Source organism: Leuresthes tenuis, unplaced genomic scaffold (genome assembly GCF_036924035.1).
Source record: "Leuresthes tenuis unplaced genomic scaffold, fLeuTen1.0.hap1 SCAF_12, whole genome shotgun sequence".
Taxonomy (NCBI): Eukaryota; Metazoa; Chordata; class Actinopteri; order Atheriniformes; family Atherinopsidae; genus Leuresthes; species Leuresthes tenuis.
Genome location: NW_027325366.1, coordinates 9,049,887 through 9,074,282, shown reverse-complemented (window position 1 = coordinate 9,074,282; position 24,396 = coordinate 9,049,887). Strand labels below are relative to the sequence as shown.

At 40.5% G+C, this 24,396-nt stretch overlaps 1 protein-coding gene across 1 annotated transcript in view; it reads right to left on the bottom strand.

Annotated features, from left to right (window-relative positions):
* LOC140319899 (uncharacterized) overlaps positions 1–24,396 on the bottom strand; it is a 45,508-nt gene that overhangs the window by 1,392 nt on the left and 19,720 nt on the right. The window contains exons 3-4 of the mRNA XM_072397672.1: positions 799–827; positions 318–395 (exon numbers count right to left, since the gene is read on the bottom strand). Of these exons, the coding sequence (XP_072253773.1) occupies positions 318–395; positions 799–827 (107 nt within the window). The remainder of the gene's footprint in view (positions 1–317; positions 396–798; positions 828–24,396) is intronic.

The window sequence follows — 24,396 nt, the reverse complement described above, 5'->3', positions numbered from 1 at the left end:
ACATGGTATGTATTGGCCACAGCTTCTTGTTCTTGAGGAATGTCCCTGACTAAGTCAACATTTTACTCCTTCTTTAACGCCATGACGGAAAAATGTTAAAGATATATCAATATTCATCACAATGTTCTAAGAATTTGGAAATGTAGTCAAAGAAATGACCAACTGTGAGCACGAAGGGAAAGTTAAGGTGGGAAACTCCTGCAAAAGTCAAATGTTGGCAGGCATGAGATTTAGATCATTAGTATTCCACAGGATAACATATTTCCCAAACACACACAATTATAATACTTGTAAACAAAAATAGTGATGTTTCTAACCCCCTCAGAGGACTCCTTGGCTGCAGCAGCACCCAGACTCTTTTTGTAGGCCAAAGACCGTTTGCTGGGACGTGGCATCTGGAACACAAAGTTAAAACATATCAGAAATGGAAACTGATGGTTGAGACATGTGTCACTCATTTCCTTCTGTCTCTATATTAATAAACATTAAACAAATGTGAAAATGTCATAATAAAGTTGGAATAGTTTGAAGATCATATTGCCAAAATAAATGCAAAACGAAAAAAAAAAAAAGATGCAACTCATGTAAGCCTCAGTGATACATAATAATAATAATCTTAAATAAGTATAGTCTCATACAAAATAATAGACACACACCAGTTCTGTAAATTTCCATTTATTCATGTCTGGCAATTTTGATGCAGAAGATCATGTACCAGGATGTAATGTCAAAGACCCCAACTGCTACAAGTCAGTAAGTTTCTATAAAATTCACCCACATTATCATTCATGTGCTTACCTTTCCAACAATCGGTTGCGATTTCAAATCTGGAAAACAAAGAAATATCATGATACAAGTGAAAGCAAAACAACACATAATCTAGAACCCACACATTCAATTCTATTCAGTTTCATTTATATAGCACCAAATTACAAATGTCATCTCAAGGCACTTAAATGATGTGGTTCAATTCAAGCCAATTGAAGTTCAATTCATTGTAATCATAATCCAATAAAATCCTATTTAAAAATAATCCAATTCATTCATATAGAGCCAATTCAAAAATAATATCACTGCTAAGGAAACCAACAGATTGCACTGAAACTTGTCTTCAGTCCAATCTCCCGTCCTGAGCCTGAGGGACTGTGGAAAGGAACGACTCCCTTTAACAGGAAGAAACCTCTGGCAGAACCAGAACCAGCAGTTCTGTAAATGTCCATTTATTCATGTCTGGCAATTTTGATGCAGAAGATCATGCACCAGGATGTAATGTCAAAGACCCCAACTGCTATAAGTCAATAAGTTTCTATAAAATACTCCCACATTATCATTCATGTGCTTACCTCTCCAACAATTGCTTGCAAATTCAAATCTGGAAAACAAAGAAATATCATGATACAAGTGAAAGCAAAATAACACAATCTCGAATCCACACGTTCAATTCTATTCAGTTTCATTTATATAGCACCAAATTACAAATTTCATCTCAAGGCACTTAAATGATGTGGTTCAATTCAAGCCAATTGAAGTTCAATTCATTGTCATCATAATCCAATAAAATCCTATTTAAAAATAATCCAATTTATTCATATAGAGCCAATTCAAAAATAATATCCTAGCTAAGGAAACCAACAGATTGCACCGAAACTTGTCTTCAGTCCAATCTCCCGTCCTGAGCCTGTGGCGACTGTGGAAAGGAACGACTCCCTTTTAACAGGAAGAAACCTCTGGCAGAACCAGACTCAGGAAGGGTGGCCATCTGCCTCGACCAGCTGGGGTTTGAGAAGACAGAAAAGAGGGGAAAAAAAACACCATAACACCATTCAAAGGATAACTGTTGGAACAGGGAAACAAGTTAACAACCACAATAATGTCACATGGACATAAAATCATTTGAGAAATGAAACGGGGGGGGGGGGGGGGCATCAAAGTGAGGAAAGGTGTGACAGGTCAAAGTCAACTTAATCGTCAATCAAGCTTTTCAACAGTACATTGCAAGCAGACTGAAATTTCGTTTATCTAACTCCAAATGTGCACGAGTTAAAAGTTGACATACAACTAAGACATAACTGTATTGAGACAGCACACCAGAACAAAGTGCAATTGATATCAGATATCGCTAACAGTAAACGGTAACATATAACAACCAGCAGAACTGTGGGCATACATTCTACACTGTCAGTGTATCAAGAGTCCTTAAGGTATGTATGTTGCTGGAGTGCAATAGTATTGAGTTACAAAAAGGTGCAATGAGGCAAGCAGCAACATGGAGATGAAAGTTGTAAACTTGATGCAGGGCAGTGCGTATAGAGTGGTGGGTAGGGTCTTTGATGATGTTGATGGCTCTTCTTTGACAACGATGGCTCTTCTTTGATGAACTCCCCCAGCAGTCTAAGCCTATAGCAGCAGAACTATGGGATGTTTCAGGCTCACCTGAGCCATCCCCAACTATAAGCTTTATCAGAAAGGAAAGTTTCAGCCTGATCTTAAAGGTAGAGAGGGTGTCTGCTTCCTGAAGCCAAACTGGCAGCTGGTTCCACAGAGAGGGGCCTGATAACTGAAGGCTCTGCCTCCCATTCTACTTTTAGAAACTCTGAACCACATTATCACATTTATTACACATCTGCATGCACTATCAAAAGTCAGATATACTATTAATATAAATATGGTCAAAAGTGTTCCTCCAGATGTATTAATGCAAGTAAGAAAATACTACTTCAACCATTCAAAATATTTCAGAAATACAATTACAAATCTATAACAATTTTCAACATACATTTAAAATAATAAACATTCATTATCAATTATTTAGTATAATTGATTATCAATTAGCATTCATTATAAAATGGCTCACAACAGTACATTTATGCTACACATCACTTTTTATGATTTTTAAGTGTTTTGTATAATATAATTTTTCATAATAAATTTCACTTTCACTTCTTATGTTATTGTTTTATAATATTACTACATTAGAAGCCAAATCCTTATCAACATGAAAGCAATTAGTTTCTTAGGACACCCACAATACACTCAAATCAGCTGCCACTGACGTGAGATGCCAACCACTGCTACTTTTATCATCTGTTTTCATTTATACTTTAATACAATGAATAGTGATGACTGTTTTTTAAACTCAATGTAAGTCACATTTGCATCACATGATTATTCCATTAATTGACATGTATTTAATGAATCTCTCAAACGCTGACAATGTGGAGCAGAACCCACTGACATGACAATATACATGTACATGTGTGTGGGTCAAACAAGTGACCAACACATTGTTCATTTAAATACAAAATATTTGCATAGTTGCCTGCTTTCTGTACATTTTACAAATTAAAGCGTTCTCCATCTCCAACCATTGGACACAAATCACATTAAATTATCAGTGTCTGCTTTTACATTAATTACAGTGAGTACATTAAGCACATATAAACACGGCCAACATCACACCTCAAACAGACAGAGAGGGATAATGGTTTCATTAAGTCACATAGCATAATAATAAACCACCACCGGCCTCCACAACGCTTCAATTAATCTGAAAAATAAACAGTTATTCCCCGATTCTTTCAGAGCGGTTGTCTTAAATTAGCGCGATTGTTTCATTCTTGATAAACAACATTACAAGCTAGCATTCACCCAATGCATTCATCCCATTACGAAAAGCAGACTAAATCATTAACAATTAGGACTTTTTGACAATAAGTTCTTCAAACAACATTTTAAAATCGACTGGCCTTCTTTCAACATCCCGAATGCATGCACCACAGCTGTACATCACTTAATTTCATTTCACCTCACCACCTCCCTCCCCGCCGAATCTAACAGCTAACCAATTACTTAAATTAATAAATACTTCAACTGTCAGACAACATATCAGACGTGCTTTTTACCATTTAATTATGAACGCGTACTATCTGCCAGCAGATCCTCTTGACTAACGCGGTGAAACACCGCAAATACCATTTGCCAACATCATAATTGCACGGCCGCGTCGGCCATTTTACTTTTCACAAACCAACAGAGGCCACGTTTCGTCGGCCATTTTACTTTTCACGAAGCAACATAGGCCACGTTTCCCAGATTAGCTAATAAGCTCTTAGCGCTGTCAGACAACATATCAGACGTGCCTTTTACCAGTTAATTATGAACGCGTACTATCTGCCAACAGATCCTCTTGACTAACGCGGTGAAACGATGCAAACACCATTTGCCAACATCATAATTGCAAGGCCGCCTCGGCCATTTTACTTTTCACGAACCAACAGAGGCCACGTTTCCCAGATTAGCTAAGAAGCTCTTAGTGCTAAAAGCTTCTTTGGAGCACATTCCCAAGCATGTGTTGCAAAACTGCTATCGCACAAACTACAAAAGAAACGGACACTCTGCCTCGTTTTATATCATATTACTTTTGGCTTTCTCATGAACAGTATAACTAACAGTGATAAAATACACACATCATTTGCAATCACTCGCTTAGCAAAACACCGCAAACAACATTTGCCAACATCATAATTGCAAGGCCGCGTCGGCCATCTTACCTTTCACGAACCAACATACGCCACGTTAATTGCTATCGCACAGACTTCAAAAAGTAACGGTCAAACTCTGCCTTGTTTTATATCATCATATTACTTTTAGCTTTCTCAGGAACAGTATAACTAACACAATGAGATCAAATACACGAACATCATTTGCAATCACTAGCTTAGCAACAATCAAGCACACACGTCTTACCTGTATCGAAGCTCTCGAGACGAATGGCAGGCAGGCCCAGTTTCCCTGAGTGACGCAGTCTACCTCTTCAAAATAAAACTCTTGATTCTGTGATGGCCCTTCAAAATAATTACGTTTATCCCTGCGAACATACATGTGAACATAAAAACAGCACGTTAAACACATTTTTACATTTGTAATAATCCCTGGATGAAGACGAGTTCATTTCAAACACCAAACTTGGTCTATGGACTCATGATGCCTTCCTGAGCAGCCGCGGGCTTACCTGCTATTCTGCTAGACCCCGCCATCGCTGCTTGCAGCTATATTTATTATTATTATTAGGGGTCTAGCAGCGAAGCTGCAGAACCCTATTGTTTTAGTAGCTTTTCTTATTATTATTATTATTATTATTATTCTTCTACTTTCCGCTGCAATTGAAGTCTATGGCAGCCCCATTAACGCAATGGTAAAAAGTTGTGAAATTTGGCACATCTAATTAGGACAGTCCCATTAGCAAATTCAACAAATTTCGTGCTCAAATTCAAAACTCTCTAGCGCCACCAACATGTCAAAGTTTGAAGCCCATTCAGCTAAATAACTTTTGACTCGTTGATCCAAATTTCAAAAACAAGGTATCGTTGGAATCCTTGGATCATGACGATTCCAACGCACCCTATGACGTCATTTTCCGTCTAACTAGATTTTCCGCCATCTTGGATTTTGTTGAAAACCTTAAAAAATTTTCACAGGTCACAAATTTTGACCAATTCTCATGAAAATTGAAACAAAGTATCTTTGCACCAATCCGCACAAAAGTTGCTCGTTTTTTACTTCAAATTTGACTTTGTTCAACCAGTACATCCAATCAAAGTTTATGGCGACTACGCCAAAAAGGACGTGAGGCCATATCTCAGCAACAGTTTAATCTTTTGACATCAAACTCATAACACATATTTATAACTCGATTTTGAAGAGGCCCAAGAATTTTGGAGACCTTTGACCTATAGGTGGCGCTATATTTAGAAAAAATGCATTTTTGCTCATATCTTTGGACACGTTTGTCCAAATTTCACAAATGAGGTACCGTTGTAATCCGTGGAAATAGCCAAGGTCAACACACCCGATGACGTCATTCGCGCCATCTTGGATTGTCCGCCATTTTGAATTATGTCAAAAACCTTCAAAACGCATTACAGGTCACCCAGATTGTCTGATTTCCACGGGACTTGACACATAGAATGTTCAGATCAAGCCTCACAAGAGCTATCATGTGGATTTTTTTATTTCGTTTCCCTTTTCCCGTTGCAGCCAATCAAACTCAGCGATGACGCGCCAAACAGGACGTGAGGCCATATCTCAGCAACCAATTAATATTTTGACATCAAACTTCTAACACAGACTTATGACCAAGTCTTTACGAAGCCCAAGAAGTCTGGTGCACTTCCACCCAGAGGGGGCGCTATAAGTAGAAAAACTGCATTTTGCTCATAGCTTTGGAGCCGTTGGTTCAAATTGGACAAATGAGGTACCGTTGGAATCCCTGGATGAAGACGAGTTCATTTCAAACACCAAACTTGGTCTATGGACTCATGATGCCTTCCTGAGCGGCCGCAGGCTTACCTGCTATTCTGCTAGACCCCGCCATCGCTGCTTGCAGCTATATTTATTATTAGGGGTCTAGCAGCGAAGCTGCAGAACCCTATTGTTTTAGTAGTTTTTCCTATTATTATTATTGATCTACTTTCCGCTGCAATTGAAGTCTATGGCAGCCCCATTAACGCAATGGTAAAAAGTTGTGAAATTTGGCACATCTATTTAGCACATTCCCATTAGCAAATTCAACAAATTTCGTGCCCAAATTCAAAACTCTCTAGCGCCACCACCGGGTCAAAGTTTGAAGCCCATTCAGCTAAATAACTTTTGACTCGTTGATCCAAATTTCAAAAACAAGGCATCGTTGGAATCCTTGGATCATGACGAGTCCAACGCACCCTATGACGTCATTTTCCGTCTGACTAGATTTTCCGCCATCTTGGATTTTGTTGAAAACCTTAAAAAATTTTCACAGGTCACAAATTTTGACCAATTCTCATGAAAATTGGCACAGAGTATCTTTAGACCAATCCGCACAAAAGTTGCTCGTTTTTTACTTCAAATTTGACTTTGTTCAACCAGTATATCCAATCAAAGTTGATGGCGACTACGCCAAAAAGGACGTGAGGCCATATCTCAGCAACAGTTTAATCTTTTGACATCAAACTCATAACACATATTCATAACTCGATTTTGAAGAGGCCCAACAATTTTGGTGATCTTTGACCTATAGGTGGCGCTATATTTAGAAAAAATGCATTTTTGCTCATATCTTTGGACCCGTTTGTCCAAATTTCACAAATGACATACCGTTGTAATCCGTGGATATAGCCGAGGTCAACGAATCCTATGACGTCATTCGCGCCATCTTGGATTGTCCGCCATTTTGAATTATGTCAAAAACCTTCAAAACGCATTACAGGTCACCCAGATTGTCTGATCTCCACGGGACTTGACATATAGAATGTTCAGACCATGCCCCACAAGAGCTATCATGTGAAATTTTTATATTCACTTCCGTTTGCCCGTAGCAGCTAATCAAACTCAGCAATGACGCGCCAAACAGGACGTGAGGCCATATCTCAGCAACCATTTGATCTTTTGACATCAATCTTCTAATACAGACTCATGACCAAGTCTTTAAGAGGCCCAAGAAGTCTGGTGCACTTCCACCCAGTGGAGGCGCTATAAGTAGACAAACTGCATTTTGCTCATAGATTTGGAGCAGTCTGTTCAAATTGGACAAATGAGGTACCGTTGGAATCCCTGGATGAAGACGAGTTCATTTCAAACACCAAACTTGGTCTATGGACTCATGATGCCTTCCTGATCAGCCGCAGGCTTACCTGCTATTCTGCTAGACCCCGTATCGCTGCTTGCAGCTATATTTATTCTTCTACTTTCCGCTGCAATTGAAGTCTATGGCAGCCCCATTAACGCAATGGTAAAAAGTTGTGAAATTTGGCACATCTAATTAGGACAGTCCCATTAGTAAATTCAACAAATTTCGTGCCCAAATTCAAAACTCTCTAGCGCCACCAACGGGTCAAAGTTTGAAGCCCATTCAGCTAAATAACTTTTGACTCGTTGATCCAAATTTCAAAATCAAGGCATCGTTGGAATCCTTGGATCATGACGATTCCAACGCACCCTATGACGTCATTTTCCGTCTGACTAGATTTTCCGCCATCTTGGATTTTGTTGAAAACCTTAAAAAATTTTCACAGGTCACAAATTTTGACCAATTCTCATGAAAATTGGCACAGAGTATCTTTAGACCAATCCGCACAAAAGTTGCTCGTTTTTTACTTCAAATTTGACTTTGTTCAACCGGTATCTCCAGTCAAAATTGATGGCGACTACGCCAAAAAGGACGTGAGGCCATATCTCAGCAACAGTTTAATCTTTTAACATCAAACTCATAACACATATTCATAACTCGATTTTGAAGAGGCCCAAGAATTTTGGAGACCTTTGACCTATAGGTGGCGCTATATTTAGAAAAAATGCATTTTTGCTCATATCTTTGGACCCGTTTGTCCAAATTTCACAAATGAAGTACCGCTGTAATCCCTGGATATAGCCGAGGTCAACGAATTCTATGACGTCATTCGCGCCATCTTGGATTGTCCGCCATTTTGAATTATGTCAAAAACCTTCAAAACGCATTACAGGTCACCCAGATTGTCTGATCTCCACGGGACTTGACATATAGAATCTTCAGACCAAGCCTCACAAGAGCTATCACCTGGAATTTTTTATTTCGTTTCCCTTTGCCCGTAGCAGCCAATCTAACTCAGCGCTGACACGCCAAATAGGACGTGAGGCCATATCTCAGCAACGATTTGATCTTTTGACATCAAACTTATAACCCAGACTCATGACCAAGTCTGTAAGAGGCCCAAGAAGTCTGGGGAACTTCCAACCACAGGGGGCGCTATAAGTAGCAAAACTGCATTTTGCTCATAGCTTTGGAGTCGTTGGTTCAAATTGGACAAATGAGGTACCGTTGCAATCCCTGGATGAAGACGAGTTCATCTGAAACACTAAACTTGGTCTGTGGACTCATGATGCCCCTCCTGAGCAGCCGCAGGCTTGCCTGCTGTTCTGCTAGACCCCGCCATCGCTGCTTGCAGCTATATTTATTATTCTTCTACTTTCCGCTGCAATTGAAGTCTATGGCAGCCCCATTAACGCAATGGTAAAAAGTTGTGAAATTTGGCACATCTAATTAGGACAGTCCCATTAGCAAATTCAACAAATTTCGTGCCCAAATTCTAAACTCTCTAGCGCCACCAACATGTCAAAGTTTGAAGCCCATTCAGCTAAATAACTTTTGACTCGATGATCCAAATTTCAAAAACAAGGCATCGTTGGAATCCTTGGATCATGACAATTCCAACGCACCCTATGACGTCATTTTCCGTCTAACTAGATTTTCCGCCATCTTGGATTTTGTTGAAAACCTTCAAAAATTTTCACAGGTCACAAATTTTGACCAATTCTCATGAAAATTGGCACAGAGTATCCTTAGGCCAATCCGCACAAAAGTTGCTCGTTTTTTACTTCAAATTTGACTTTGTTCAACCAGTACATCCAATCAAAGTTGATGGCGACTACGCCAAAAAGCACGTGAGGCCATATCTCAGCAACAGTTTAATCTTTTGACATCAAACTCATAACACATATTCATAACTCGATTTTGAAGAGGCCCAAGAATTTTGGAGACCTTTGACCTATAGGTGGCGCTATATTTAGAAAAAATGCATTTTGGCTCATATCTTTGGACCCGTTTGTCCAAATTTCACAAATGATGTACCGTTGTAATCCGTGGATATAGCCGAGGTCAACGAATCGTATGACGTCATTCGCGCCATCTTGGATTGTCCGCCATTTTGAATTATGTCAAAAACCTTTAAAACGCATTACAGGTCACCCAGATTGTCTGATCTCCACGGGACTTGATATATAGAATCTTCAGACCATGCCCCACAAGAGCTATCATGTGAAAATTTTATATTCACTTCCGTTTGCCCGTAGTAGCCAATCAAACTCAGCAATGACGCGCCAAACAGGACGTGAGGCCATATCTCAGCAACCATTTAATCTTTTGACATCAAACTTCTAATACAGACTCATGACCAAGTCTGTATGAAGCCCAAGAAGTCAGGTGCACTTCCACCCAGTGGGGGCGCTGTAAGTACAAAAACTGCATTTTGCTCATAGCTTTGGAGCCGTTGGTTCAAATTGGACAAATGAGGTACCGTTGGAATCCCTGGATGAAGACGAGTTCATCTGAAATACCAAACTTGGTCTGTGGACTCATGATGCCCTCCTGAGCAGCCGCAGGCTTACCTGCTGTTCTGCTAGACCCCGCCATCGCTGCTTGCAGCTATATTTAGGGGTCTAGCAGCGAAGCTGCAGAACCCTATTGTTTTAGTAGCTTTTCTTATTATTATTATTATTATTATTATTCTTCTACTTTCCGCTGCAATTGAAGTCTATGGCAGCCCCATTAACGCAACGGTAAAAAGTTGTGAAATTTGGCACATCTAATTAGGACAGTCCCATTAGCAAATTCAACAAATTTGGAACCCAAATTCAAAACTCTCTAGCGCCACCAACGGGTCAAAGTTTGAAGCCCATTCAGCTAAATAACTTTTGACTCGTTGATCCAAATTTAAAAAACAAGGCATCGTTGGAATCCTTGGATCATGACGATTCCAACGCACCCTATGACGTCATTTTCCGTCTGACTAGATTTTCCGCCATCTTGGATTTTGTTGAAAACCTTAAAAAATTTTCACAGGTCACAAATTTTGACCAATTCTCATGAAAATTGGCACAGAGTATCTTTAGACCAATCCGCACAAAAGTTGCTCGTTTTTTACTTCAAATTTGACTTTGTTCAACCAGTATATCCAATCAAAGTTGGCGGCGACTACGCCAAAAAGGACGTGAGGCCATATCTCAGCAACAGTTTAATCTTTTGACATCAAACTCATAACACATATTCATAACTCGATTTTGAAGAGGCCCAAGAATTTTAGTGATCTTTGACCTATAGGTGGCGCTATATTTAGAAAAAATGCATTTTTGCTCATATCTTTGGACCCGTTTGTCCAAATTTCACAAATGACATACCGTTGTAATCCGTGGATATAGCCGAGGTCAACGAATCCTATGACGTCATTCGCGCCATCTTGGATTGTCCGCCATTTTGAATTATGTCAAAAACCTTCAAAACGCATTACAGGTCACCCAGATTGTCTGATTTCCACGGGACTTGACATATATAATGTTCAGACCAAGCCTCACAAGAGCTATCATGTGGAATTTTTTATTTCGTTTCCCTTTGCCCGTAACAGCCAATCAAACTCAGCGATGACGCGCCAAACAGGACGTGAGGCCATATCTCAGCAAACATTTGATCTTTTGACATCAAATTTCTAACACAGACTCATGACCAAGTCTTTAAGAGGCCCAAGAAGTCTGTTGCACTTCCACCCAGTGGAGGCGCTATAAGTAGACAAACTGCATTTTGCTCATAGCTTTGGAGCCGTCTGTTCAAATTGGACAAATGAGGTACCGTTGGAATCCCTGGATGAAGACGAGTTCATTTCAAACACCAAACTTGGTCTATGGACTCATGATGCCTTCCTGAGCAGCCGCAGGCTTACCTGCTATTCTGCTAGACCCCGCCATCGCTGCTTGCAGCTATATTTATTAGGGGTCTAGCAGCGAAGCTGCAGAACCCTATTGTTTTAGTAGCTTTTCTTATTATTCTTCTACTTTCCGCTGCAATTGAAGTCTATGGCAGCCCCATTAACGCAATGGTAAAAAGTTGTGAAATTTGGCACATCTATTTAGCACATTCCCATTAGCAAATTCAACAAATTTCGTGCCCAAATTCAAAACTCTCTAGCGCCACCAACATGTCAAAGTTTGAAGCCCATTCAGCTAAATAACTTTTGAGTCGTTCATCCAAATTTAAAAAACAAGGCATCGTTGGAATCCTTGGATCATGACGAGTCCAACGCACCCTATGACGTCATTTTCCGTCTGACTAGATTTTCCGCCATCTTGGATTTTGTTGAAAACCTTAAAAAATTTTCACAGGTCACAAATTTTGACCAATTCTCATGAAAATTAGCACAGAGTATCTTTGGATCAATCCGCACAAAAGTTGCTCGTTTTTTTCTTCAATTTCGACTTTCTTCACTAACTAAAACCAATCAAAGTTGGCGGCGACTACGCCAAAAAGGACGTGAGGCCATATCTCAGCAACAGTTTAATCTTTTGACATCAAACTTATAACACATATTCATAACTCGATCTCAAACAGTGCCAAGAATTAAAGTGATCTTTGACCAATAGGGGGCGCTATATTTAGCAAAAATGCATTTTTGCTCATAACTTTGGACCCGTTTTTCCAAATTTCACAAATGAAGTACTGTTGTAATTCGTGGATATATCCGAAGTCAACCAACCCTATGACGTCATTCGCACCATCGTGGATTGTCCGCCATTTTGAATTATGTCAAAAACCTTCAAAATGCATTACAGGTCACCCAGATTGTCTGAATTCCATGGGACTTGACACATAGAATCTTCAGACTAAGCCTCACAAGAGCTATCACCTGGAATGTTTAAATTCGATTCCGTTTGCCCGTAGCAGTCAATCAAACTCAGCGCTGACACGCCAAATAGGACGTGAGGCCATATCTCAGCAACCATTTAATCTTTTGACATCAAACTTATAACACAGAGTCATGACCAAGTCTGTAAGAAGCCCAAGAAGTCTGGTGCACTTCCACCCAGAGGGGGCGCTATAAGTAGAAAAACTGCCTTTTGCTCATAGCTTTGGAGCCGTTGGTTCAAATTGGACAAATGAGGTACCGTTGGAATCCCTGGATGAAGACGAGTTCATTTCAAACACCAAACTTGGTCTATGGACTCATGACGCCTTCCTGAGCAGCCGCAGGCTTACCTGCTGTTCTGCTAGACCCCGCCATCGCTGCTTGCAGCTATATTTAGGGGTCTAGCAGCGAAGCTGCAGAACCCTATTGTTTTACTAGCTTTTCTTATTATTATTAGGGGTCTAGCAGCGAAGCTGCAGAACCCTATTGTTTTAGTAGTTTTTCTTATTATTATTATTATTATTATTCTTCTACTTTCCGCTGCAATTGAAGTCTATGGCAGCCCCATTAACGCAATGGTAAAAAGTTGTGAAATTTGGCACATCTAATTAGGAGAGTCCCATTAGCAAATTCAACAAATTTCGTGCCCAAATTCAAAACTCTCTAGCGCCACCAACATGTCAAAGTTTGAAGCACATTCAGCTAAATAACTTTTGACTCGTTGATCCAAATTTCAAAAACAAGGTATCGTTGGAATCCTTGGATCATGACGATTCCAACGCACCCTATGACGTCATTTTCCGTCTAACTAGATTTTCCGCCATCTTGGATTTTGTTGAAAACCTTCAAAAAGTTTCACAGGTCACAAATTTTGACCAATTCTCATGAAAATTGGCACATAGTATCTTCTGGCCAATCCGCACAAAAGTTGCTCGTTTTTTACTTCAAATTTGACTTTGTTCAACCAGTACATCCAATCAAAGTTGATGGCGACTACGCCAAAAAGCACGTGAGGCCATATCTCAGCAACAGTTTAATCTTTTGACATCAAACTCATAACACATATTCATAACTCGATTTTGAAGAGGCCCAAGAATTTTGGAGCCCTTTGACCTATAGGTGGCGCTATATTTAGAAAAAATGCATTTTTGGTCATATCTTTGGACCCGTTTGTCCAAATTTCACAAATGAGGTACCGTTGTTATCCGTGGATATAGCCGAGGTCAACGAATCCTATGACGTCATCGCGCCATATTGGATTGTCCGCCATATTGAATTATGTCAAAAACCTTCAAAACGCATTACAGGTCACCCAGATTGTCTGATCTCCACGGGACTTGACATATAGAATCTTCAGACCATGCCCCATAAGAGCTATCATGTTAAATTTTTATATTCACTTCCGTTTGCCCGTAGCAGCTAATCAAACTCAGCAATGACGCGCCAAACAGGACGTGAGGCCATATCTTAGCAACCATTTGATCTTTTGACATCAAACTTCTAACACAGACTCATGACCAAGTCTGTAAGAAGCCCAAGAAGTCTGGTGAACGTCCACCCAGTGGGGGCGCTATAAGTACAAAAACTGCATTTTGCTCATAGCTTTGGAGCCGTTGGTTCAAATTGGACAAATGAGGTACCGTTGGAATCCCTGGATGAAGACGAGTTCATTTCAAACACCAAACTTGGTCTATGGACTCATGATGCCTTCCTGAGCAGCCGCAGGCTTACCTGCTATTCTGCTAGACCCCGCCATCGCTGCTTGCAGCTATATTTATTATTGATCTACTTTCCGCTGCAATTGAAGTCTATGGCAGCCCCATTAACGCAATGGTAAAAAGTTGTGAAATTTGGCACATCTATTTAGCACATTCCCATTAGCAAATTCAACAAATTTCGTGCCCAAATTCAAAACTCTCTAGCGCCACCAACGGGTCAAAGTTTGAAGCCCATTCAGCTAAATAACTTTTGACTCGTTGATCCAAATTTCAAAAACAAGGCATCGTTGGAATCCTTGGATCATGACGATTCCAACGCACCCTATGACGTCATTTTCCGTCTGACTAGATTTTCCGCCATCTTGGATTTTGTTGAAAACCTTCAAAAAGTTTCACAGGTCACAAATTTTGACCAATTCTCATGAAAATTGGCACAGAGTATCTTTAGACCAATCCGCACAAAAGTTGCTCGTTTTTTACTTCAAATTTGACTTTGTTCAACCAGTATATCCAATCAAAGTTGATGGCGACTACGCCAAAAAGGACGTGAGGCCATATCTCAGCAACCGGTTGGTCTTATGACATCAAACTTATACCACAGACTCATAACTCGATCCCGAACAGGCACAAGAATTATAGTGATCTTTGATCTATAGGGGGCGCTATATTTATCAAAAATGCATTTTTGCTCATAACAATGGACCCGTTTGTCCAAATTTCACAAATGAGGTACCGTTGTAATCCGTGGATATATCCGAGGTCAACACACCCTAGGATGTCATTCGCGCCATCTTGGATTGTCCGCCATTTTGAATTGTATCAAAAACCTTCAAAACGCATTACAGGTCACCCAGATTGTCTGATCTCCACGGGACTTGACATATAGAATCTTCAGACCATGCCCCACAAGAGCTATCATGTGAAATTTTTATATTCACTTCCGTTTGCCCGTAGCAGCTAATCAAACTCAGCAATGACGCGCCAAACAGGACGTGAGGCCATATCTCAGCAACCATTTGATCTTTTGACATCAATCTTCTAATACAGACTCATGACCAAGTCTTTAAGAGGCCCAAGAAGTCTGGTGCACTTCCACCCAGTGGAGGCGCTATAAGTAGACAAACTGCATTTTGCTCATAGATTTGGAGCAGTCTGTTCAAATTGGACAAATGAGGTACCGTTGGAATCCCTGGATGAAGACGAGTTCATTTCAAACACCAAACTTGGTCTATGGACTCATGATGCCTTCCTGATCAGCCGCAGGCTTACCTGCTATTCTGCTAGACCCTGTATCGCTGCTTGCAGCTATATTTAGGGGTCTAGCAGCGAAGCTGCAGAACCCTATTGTTTTAGTAGCTTTTCTTATTATTCTTCTACTTTCCGCTGCAATTGAAGTCTATGGCAGCCCCATTAACGCAATGGTAAAAAGTTGTGAAATTTGGCACATCTATTTAGCACATTCCCATTAGCAAATTCAACAAATTTCGTGCCCAAATTCAAAACTCTCTAGCGCCACCAACATGTCAAAGTTTGAAGCCCATTCAGCTAAATAACTTTTGAGTCGTTCATCCAAATTTCAAAAACAAGGCATCGTTGGAATCCTTGGATCATGACGAGTCCAACGCACCCTATGACGTCATTTTCCGTCTGACTAGATTTTCCGCCATCTTGGATTTTGTTGAAAACCTTAAAAAATTTTCACAGGTCACAAATTTTGACCAATTCTCATGAAAATTAGCACAGAGTATCTTTGGATCAATCCGCACAAAAGTTGCTCGTTTTTTTCTTCAATTTTGACTTTGTTCAACCAGTATATCCAATCAAAGTTGATGGCGACTACGCCAAAAAGGACGTGAGGCCATATCTCAGCAACAGTTTAATCTTTTGACATCAAACTCATAACACATATTCATAACTCGATTTTGAAGAGGCCCAAGAATTTTGGAGACCTTTGACCTATAGGTGGCGCTATATTTAGAAAAAATGCATTTTTGCTCATATCTTTGGAACCGTTTGTCCAAATTTCACAAATGAGGTACGGTTGTAATCCCTGGATATAGCCGAGGTCAACGAATCCTATGACGTCATTCGCGCCATCTTGGATTGTCTGCCATTTTGAATTATGTCAAAAACCTTAAAAACGCATTCCAGGTCACCCAGATTGTCTGATCTCCACGGGACTTGACATATAGAATCTTCAGACCAAGCCTCACAACAGCTATCATGTGGAATTTTTTATTTCGTTTCCCTTTTCCCGTAGCAGCCAATCTAACTCAGCGCTGACACGCCAAATAGGACGTGAGGCCATATCTCAGCAACGATTTAATCTTTTGACATCAAACTTATAACCCAGACTCATGACCAAGTCTGTAAGAGGCCCAAGAAGTCTGGGGAACTTCCACCTACAGGGGGCGCTATAAGTACAAAAACTGCATTTTGCTCATAGCTTTGGAGCCGTTGGTTCAAATTGGACAAATGAGGTACCGTTGGAATCCCTGGATGAAGACGAGTTCATCTGAAATACCAAACTTGGTCTGTGGACTCATGATGCCCTCCTGAGCAGCCGCAGGCTTACCTGCTGTTCTGCTAGACCCCGCCATCGCTGCTTGCAGCTATATTTATTATTATTATTATTATTCTTCTACTTTCCGCTGCAATTGAAGTCTATTGCAGCCCCATTAACGCAATGGTAAAAAGTTGTGAAATTTGGCACATCTAATTAGGACAGTCCCATTAGCAAATTCAACAAATTTCGTGCCCAAATTCAAAACTCTCTAGCGCCACCAACATGTCAAAGTTTGAAGCCCATTCAGCTAAATAACTTTTGACTCGTTGATCCAAATTTAAAAAACAAGGGATTGTTGGAATCCTTGGATCATGACGATTCCAACGCACCCTATGACGTCATTTTCCGTCTAACTAGATTTTCCGCCATCTTGGATTTTGTTGAAAACCTTAAAAAAGTTTCACAGGTCACAAATTTTGACCAATTCTCATGAAAATTGGCAAGGAGTATCTTTGGACCAATCCGCACAAAAGTTGCTCGTTTTTTTCTTCAAATTCAACTTTGTTCACCCAGTACATCCAATCAAATTCGATGGCGACTACGCCAAACAGGACGTGAGGCCATATCTCAGCAACAGTTTATTCTTTTGACATCAAACTCATAACACATATTCATAACTCGATCTTGAAGAGGCCCAAGAATTTTGGAGAACTTTGACCTATAGGTGGCGCTATATTTCGAAAAAATGCATTTTTGCTCATATCTTTGGACACGTTTGTCCAAATTTCATAAATGACGTACCATTGTGATCCGTGGATATAGCCGAGGTCAACGAATCCTATGACGTCATTCGCGCCATCTTGGATTGTCCGCCATTTTGAATTATGTCAAAAACCTTCAAAACGCATTACAGGTCACCCAGATTGTCTGATTTCTACGGGACTTGACACATAGAATCTTCAGACCAAGGTTCACAAGAGCTATCATGTGGATTATATTATTTCGTTTCCTTTTGCCCGTAGCAGCCAATCGAACTCAGCAATGACGCGCCAAACAGGACGTGAGGCCATATCTCAGCAACCATTTAATCTTTTGACATCAAACTTCTAACACAGACTCATGACCAAGTCTTTAAGAGGCCCAAGAAGTCTGTTGCACTTCCACCCAGTGGAGGCGCTATAAGTAGACAAACTGCATTTTGCTCATAGCTTTGGAGCCGTCTGTTCAAATTGGACAAATGAGGTACCGTTGGAATTCCTGGATGAAGACGAGTTCATTTCAAACACCAAACTTGGTCTATGGACTCATGATGCCTTCCTGAGCAGCCGCAGGCTTACCTGCTATTCTGCTAGACCCCGCCATCGCTGCTTGCAGCTATATTTATTATTCTTCTACTTTCCGCTGCAATTGAAGTCTATGGCAGCCCCATTAACGCAATGGTAAAAAGTTGTGAAATTTGGCACATCTATTTAGCACATTCCCATTAGCAAATTCAACAAATTTCGTGCCCAAATTCTAAACTCTCTAGCGCCACCAACGGGTCAAAGTTTGAAGCCCATTCAGCTAAATAACTTTTGACTCGTTGATCCAAATTTCAAAAACAAGGCATCGTTGGAATCCTTGGATCATGACGAGTCCAACGCACCCTATGACGTCATTTTCCGTCTAACTAGATTTTCCGCCATCTTGGATTTTGTTGAAAACCTTAAAAAATTTTCACAGGTCACAAATTTTGACCAATTCTCATGAAAATTGGCACAGAGTATCTTTAGGCCAATCCGCACAAAAGTTGCTCGTTTTTTACTTCAAATTTGACTTTGTTCAACCAGTACATCCAATCAAAGTTGATGGCGACTACGCCAAAAAGGACGTGAGGACATATCTCAGCAACAGTTTCATCTTTTGACATCAAACTCATAACACATATTCATAACTCGATCTCGAAGAGGCCCAAGAATTTTGGAGACCTTTGACCTATAGGTGGCGCTATATTTAGCAAAAATGCATGTTTGCTCATATCTTTGGACCCGTTTGTCCAAATTTCACAAATGAGGTACCGTTGTAATCCTTGGATATAGCCGAGGTCAACGAATCCTATGACGTCATTCGCGCCATCTTGGATTGTCCGCCATTTTGAATTATGTCAAAAACCTTCAAAACGCATTACAGGTCACCCAGATTGTCTGATCTCCACGGGACTTGACATATAGAATCTTCAGACCATGCCCCACAAGAGCTATCATGTGAAATTTTTATATTCACTTCCGTTTGCCCGTAGCAGCCAATCAAACTCAGCGATGACGCGCCAAACACGACGTGAGGCCATATCTCAGCAACCATTTAATCTTTTGACATCAAACTTCTAATACAGACTCATGACCAAGTCTGTATGAAGCCCAAGAAGTCAGGTGCACTTCCACCCAGTGGGGGCGCTGTAAGTACAAAAACTGCATTTTGCTCATAGCTTTGGAGCCGTTGGTTCAAATTGGACAAATGAGGTACCGTTGGAATCCCTGGATGAAGACGAGTTCATCTGAAATACCAAACTTGGTCTGTGGACTCATGATGCCCTCCTGAGCAGCCGCAGGCTTACCTGCTGTTCTGCTAGACCCCGCCATCGCTGCTTGCAGCTATATTTAGGGGTCTAGCAGCGAAGCTGCAGAACCCTATTGTTTTACTAGCTTTTCTTATTATTATTATTATTCTTCTACTTTCCGCTGCAATTGAAGTCTATGGCAGCCCCATTAACGCAATGGTAAAAAGTTGTGAAATTTGGCACATCTAATTAGGACAGTCCCATTAGCAAATTCAACAAATTTCGTGCCCAAATTCAAAACTCTCTAGCGCCACCAACATGTCAAAGTTTGAAGCCCATTCAGCTAAATAACTTTTGACTCGTTGATCCAAATTTCAAAAACAAGGTATCGTTTGAATCCTTGGATCATGACGATTCCAACGCACCCTATGACGTCATTTTCCGTCTAACTAGATTTTCCGCCATCTTGGATTTTGTTGAAAACCTTAAAAAATTTTCACAGGTCACAAATTTTGACCAATTCTCATGAAAATTGGCACAGATTATCTTTGGACCAATCCGCACAAAAGTTGCTCGTTTTTTACTTCAATTTCGACTTTGTTCACCCAGTACATCCAATCAAAGTTGACGGCGACTACGCCAAAAAGCACGTGAGACCATATCTCAGCAACCGGTTAATCTTTTGACATCAAACTAATAACACATATTCATAACTCGATCTTGAAGAGGCCCAAGAATTTTGTAGAACTTTGACCTATAGGTGGCGCTATATTTAGCAAAAATGCATTTTTGCACATATCTTTGGACCTGTTTGTCCAAATTTCACAAATGAGAAACCGTTGTAATCCCTGAATATATCCGAGGTCAACCAATACTATGACGTCATTAGCGCCATCTTGAATTTACCGACATTTTGAATTATGTCAAAAACCTTCAAAACGCATTACAGGTCACCCAGATTGTCTGATCTCCACGGGACTTGACATATAGAATCTTCAGACCATGCCCCACAAGAGCTATCATGTGAAATTTTTATATTCACTTCCGTTTGCCCGTAGCAGCTAATCAAACTCAGCAATGACGCGCCAAACAGGACGTGAGGCCATATCTCAGCAACCATTTGATCTTTTGACATCAAACTTCTAACACAGACTCATGACCAAGTCTTTAAGAGGCCCAAGAAGTCTGTTGCACTTCCACCCAGTGGAGGCGCTATAAGTAGACATACTGCATTTTGCTCATAGCTTTGGAGCCGTCTGTTCAAATTGGACAAATGAGGTACCGTTGGAATCCCTGGATGAAGACGAGTTCATTTCAAACACCAAACTTGGTCTATGGACTCATGATGCCTTCCTGAGCAGCCGCAGGCTTACCTGCTATTCTGCTAGACCCCGCCATCGCTGCTTGCAGCTATATTTATTATTCTTCTACTTTCCGCTGCAATTGAAGTCTATGGCAGCCCCATTAACGCAATGGTAAAAAGTTGTGAAATTTGGCACATCTATTTAGCACATTCCCATTAGCAAATTCAACAAATTTCGTGCCCAAATTCTAAACTCTCTAGCGCCACCAATGGGTCAAAGTTTGAAGCCCATTCAGCTAAATAACTTTTGACTCGTTGATCCAAATTTAAAAAACAAGGCATCGTTGGAATCCTTGGATCATGACGAGTCCAACGCACCCTATGACGTCATTTTCCGTCTAACTAGATTTTCCGCCATCTTGGATTTTGTTGAAAACCTTAAAAAATTTTCACAGGTCACAAATTTTGACCAATTCTCATGAAAATTGGCACAGAGTATCTTTAGACCAATCCGCACAAAAGTTGCTCGTTTTTTACTTCAAATTTGACTTTGTTCAACCAGTACATCCAATCAAAGTTGATGGCGACTACGCCAAAAAGGACGTGAGGACATATCTCAGCAACAGTTTAATCTTTTGACATCAAACTCATAACACATATTCATAACTCGATTTTGAAGAGGCCCAAGAATTTTGGAGACCTTTGACCTATAGGTGGCGCTATATTTAGAATAAATGCATTTTTGCTCATATCTTTGGACCTGTTTGTCCAAATTTCACAAATGAGGTACCGTTGTAATCCGTGGATATAGCCGAGGTCAACGAATCCTATGACGTCATTCGCGCCATCTTGGATTGTCCGCCATTTTGAATTATGTCAAAAACCTTCAAAACGCATTACAGGTCACCCAGATTGTCTGATCTCCACGGGACTTGACATATAGAATCTTCAGACCATGCCCCACAAGAGCTATCATGTGAAATTTTTATATTCACTTCCGTTTGCCCGTAGCAGCTAATCAAACTCAGCAATGACGCGCCAAACAGGACGTGAGGCCATATCTCAGCAACCATTTGATCTTTTGACATCAAACTTCTAACACAGACTCATGACCAAGTCTTTAAGAGGCCCAAGAAGTCTGTTGCACTTCCAACCAGTGGAGGCGCTATAAGTAGACAAACTGCATTTTGCTCATAGCTTTGGAGCCGTCTGTTCAAATTGGACAAATGAGGTACCGTTGGAATACCTGGATGAAGACGAGTTCATCTCAAACACAAAACTTGGTCTATGGACTCATGATGCCTTCCTGAGCAGCCGCAGGCTTACCTGCTGTTCTGCTAGACCCCGCCATCGCTGCTTGCAGCTATATTTAGGGGTCTAGCAGCGAAGCTGCAGAACCCTATTGTTTTAGCTGGTATTCCTATTATTATTGATCTACTTTCCGCTGCAATTGAAGTCTATGGCAGCCCCATTAACGCAATGGTAAAAAGTTGTGAAATTTGGCCCATATTTTTAGGACCATCCCATTAGCAAACTCAACAATTTTGGTGCCCAAAATCTAAACTCTCTAGCGCCCCCAACACGTCAAAGTTTGAAGCACATTCAGCTAAATAACTTTTGACTCATGTGTCCGAATTTCAAAAACAAGGTATCGTTGGAATCCTTGGATCATGACGAGTCCAACGCACCCTATGACGTCATTTTCCGTCTGACTAGATTTTCCGCCATCTTGGATTTTGTTGAAAACCTTAAAAAAATTTCACAGGTCACAAATTTTGACCAATTCTCATGAAAATTGGCACAGAGTATCTTTGGATCAATCTGCACAAAAGTTGCTCGTTTTCTTCTTCAATTTCGACTTTGTTCACCCAGTACATCCAATCAAAGTTGACGGCGACTACGCCAAAAAGAACGTGAGGCCATATCTCAGCAACAGTTTAATCTTTTGACATCAAACTCATAACACATATTCATATCTCGATCTTGAAGAGGCCCAAGAATTTTGGAGACCTTTGACCTATAGGTGGCGCTATATTTAGAAAAAATGCATTTTTGCTCATATCTTTGAACCCGTTTGTCCAAATTTCACAAATGAGATACCGTTGTAATCCGCGGATAAAGCCGAAGTCAACGAATCCTATGACGTCATTCGCACCATCTTGGATTGTCCGCCATTTTGAATTATGTCAAAAACCTTCAAAACGCATTACAGGTCACCCAGATTGTCTGATTTCCACGGGACTTGACATATAGAATCTTCAGACCATGCCTCACAAGAGCTATCATGTGAAATTTTAATATTCACTTCAGTTTGCCCGTAGCAGCCAATCAAACTCAGCAATGACGCGCCAAACAGGACGTGAGGCCATATCTCAGCAACCATTTGATCTTTTGACATCAAACTTATAACACAGACTCATGACCAAGTCTTTAAGAGGCCCAAGAAGTCTGTTGCACTTCCACCGAGTGGAGGCGTTATAAGTAGACAAACTGCATTTTGCTCATAGCTTTGGAGCCGTCTGTTCAAATTGGACAAATGAGGTACCGTTGGAATCCCTGGATGAAGACGAGTTCATTTCAAACACCAAATTTGGTCTATGGACTCATGATGCCTTCCTGAGCAGCCGCAGGCTTACCTGCTATTCTGCTAGACCCCGTATCGCTGCTTGCAGCTATATTTAGGGGTCTAGCAGCGAAGCTGCAGAACCCTATTGTTTTAGTAGTTTTTCTTATTATTATTCTTCTACTTTCCGCTGCAATTGAAGTCTATGGCAGCCCCATTAACGCAATGGTAAAAAGTTGTGAAATTTGGCACATCTATTTAGCACATTCCCATTAGCAAATTCAACAAATTTCGTGCCCAAATTCAAAACTCTCTAGCGCCACCAACGGGTCAAAGTTTGAAGCCCATTTAGCTAAATAACTTTTGACTCGTTGATCCAAATTTAAAAAACAAGGCATCGTTGGAATCCTTGGATCATGACGAGTCCAACGCACCCTATGACGTCATTTTCCGTCTAACTAGATTTTCCGCCATCTTGGATTTTGTTGAAAACCTTAAAAAATTTTCACAGGTCACAAATTTTGACCAATTCTCATGAAAATTGGCACAGAGTATCTTTAGACCAATCCGCACAAAAGTTGCTCGTTTTTTACTTCAAATTTGACTTTGTTCAACTAGTATATCCAATCAAAGTTGATGGTGACTACGCCAAAAAGGACGTGAGGCCATATCTCAGCAACAGTTTAATCTTTTGACATCAAACTCATAACACATATTCATAACTCGATTTTGAAGAGGCCCAAGAATTTTAGTGATCTTTGATCTATAGGTGGCGCTATATTTAGAAAAAATGCATTTTTGCTCATATCTTTGGACCCCTTGGTCCAAATTTCACAAATGAGGTACCGTTGTAATCCCTGGATATATTCGAGGTCAACCAATACGATGACGTCATTCGCGCCATCTTGAATTTACCGCCATTTTGAATTATGTCAAAAACCTTCAAAACGCATTACAGGTCACCCAGATTGTCTGATTTCCACGGGACTTGACATATAGAATCTTCAGACTGAGCCTCACATGAGCTTTTCAGTGATATTTTTAAATTCACTACCGTTTGCCCGTAGCAGCCAATCAAACTCAGCGATGACGCACCAAACAGGACGTGAGGCCATATCTCAGCAACCATTTGATCTTTTGACATCAAACTTCTAACACAGACTCATGATCAAGTCTGTAAGAGGCCCAAGAAGTCTGGTGAACGTCCACCCAGAGGGGGCGCTATAAGTAGCAAACATGCATTTTGCTCATAACTTTGGAGCCGTTGGTTCAAATTGGACAAATGAGGTACCGTTGGAATCCCTGGATG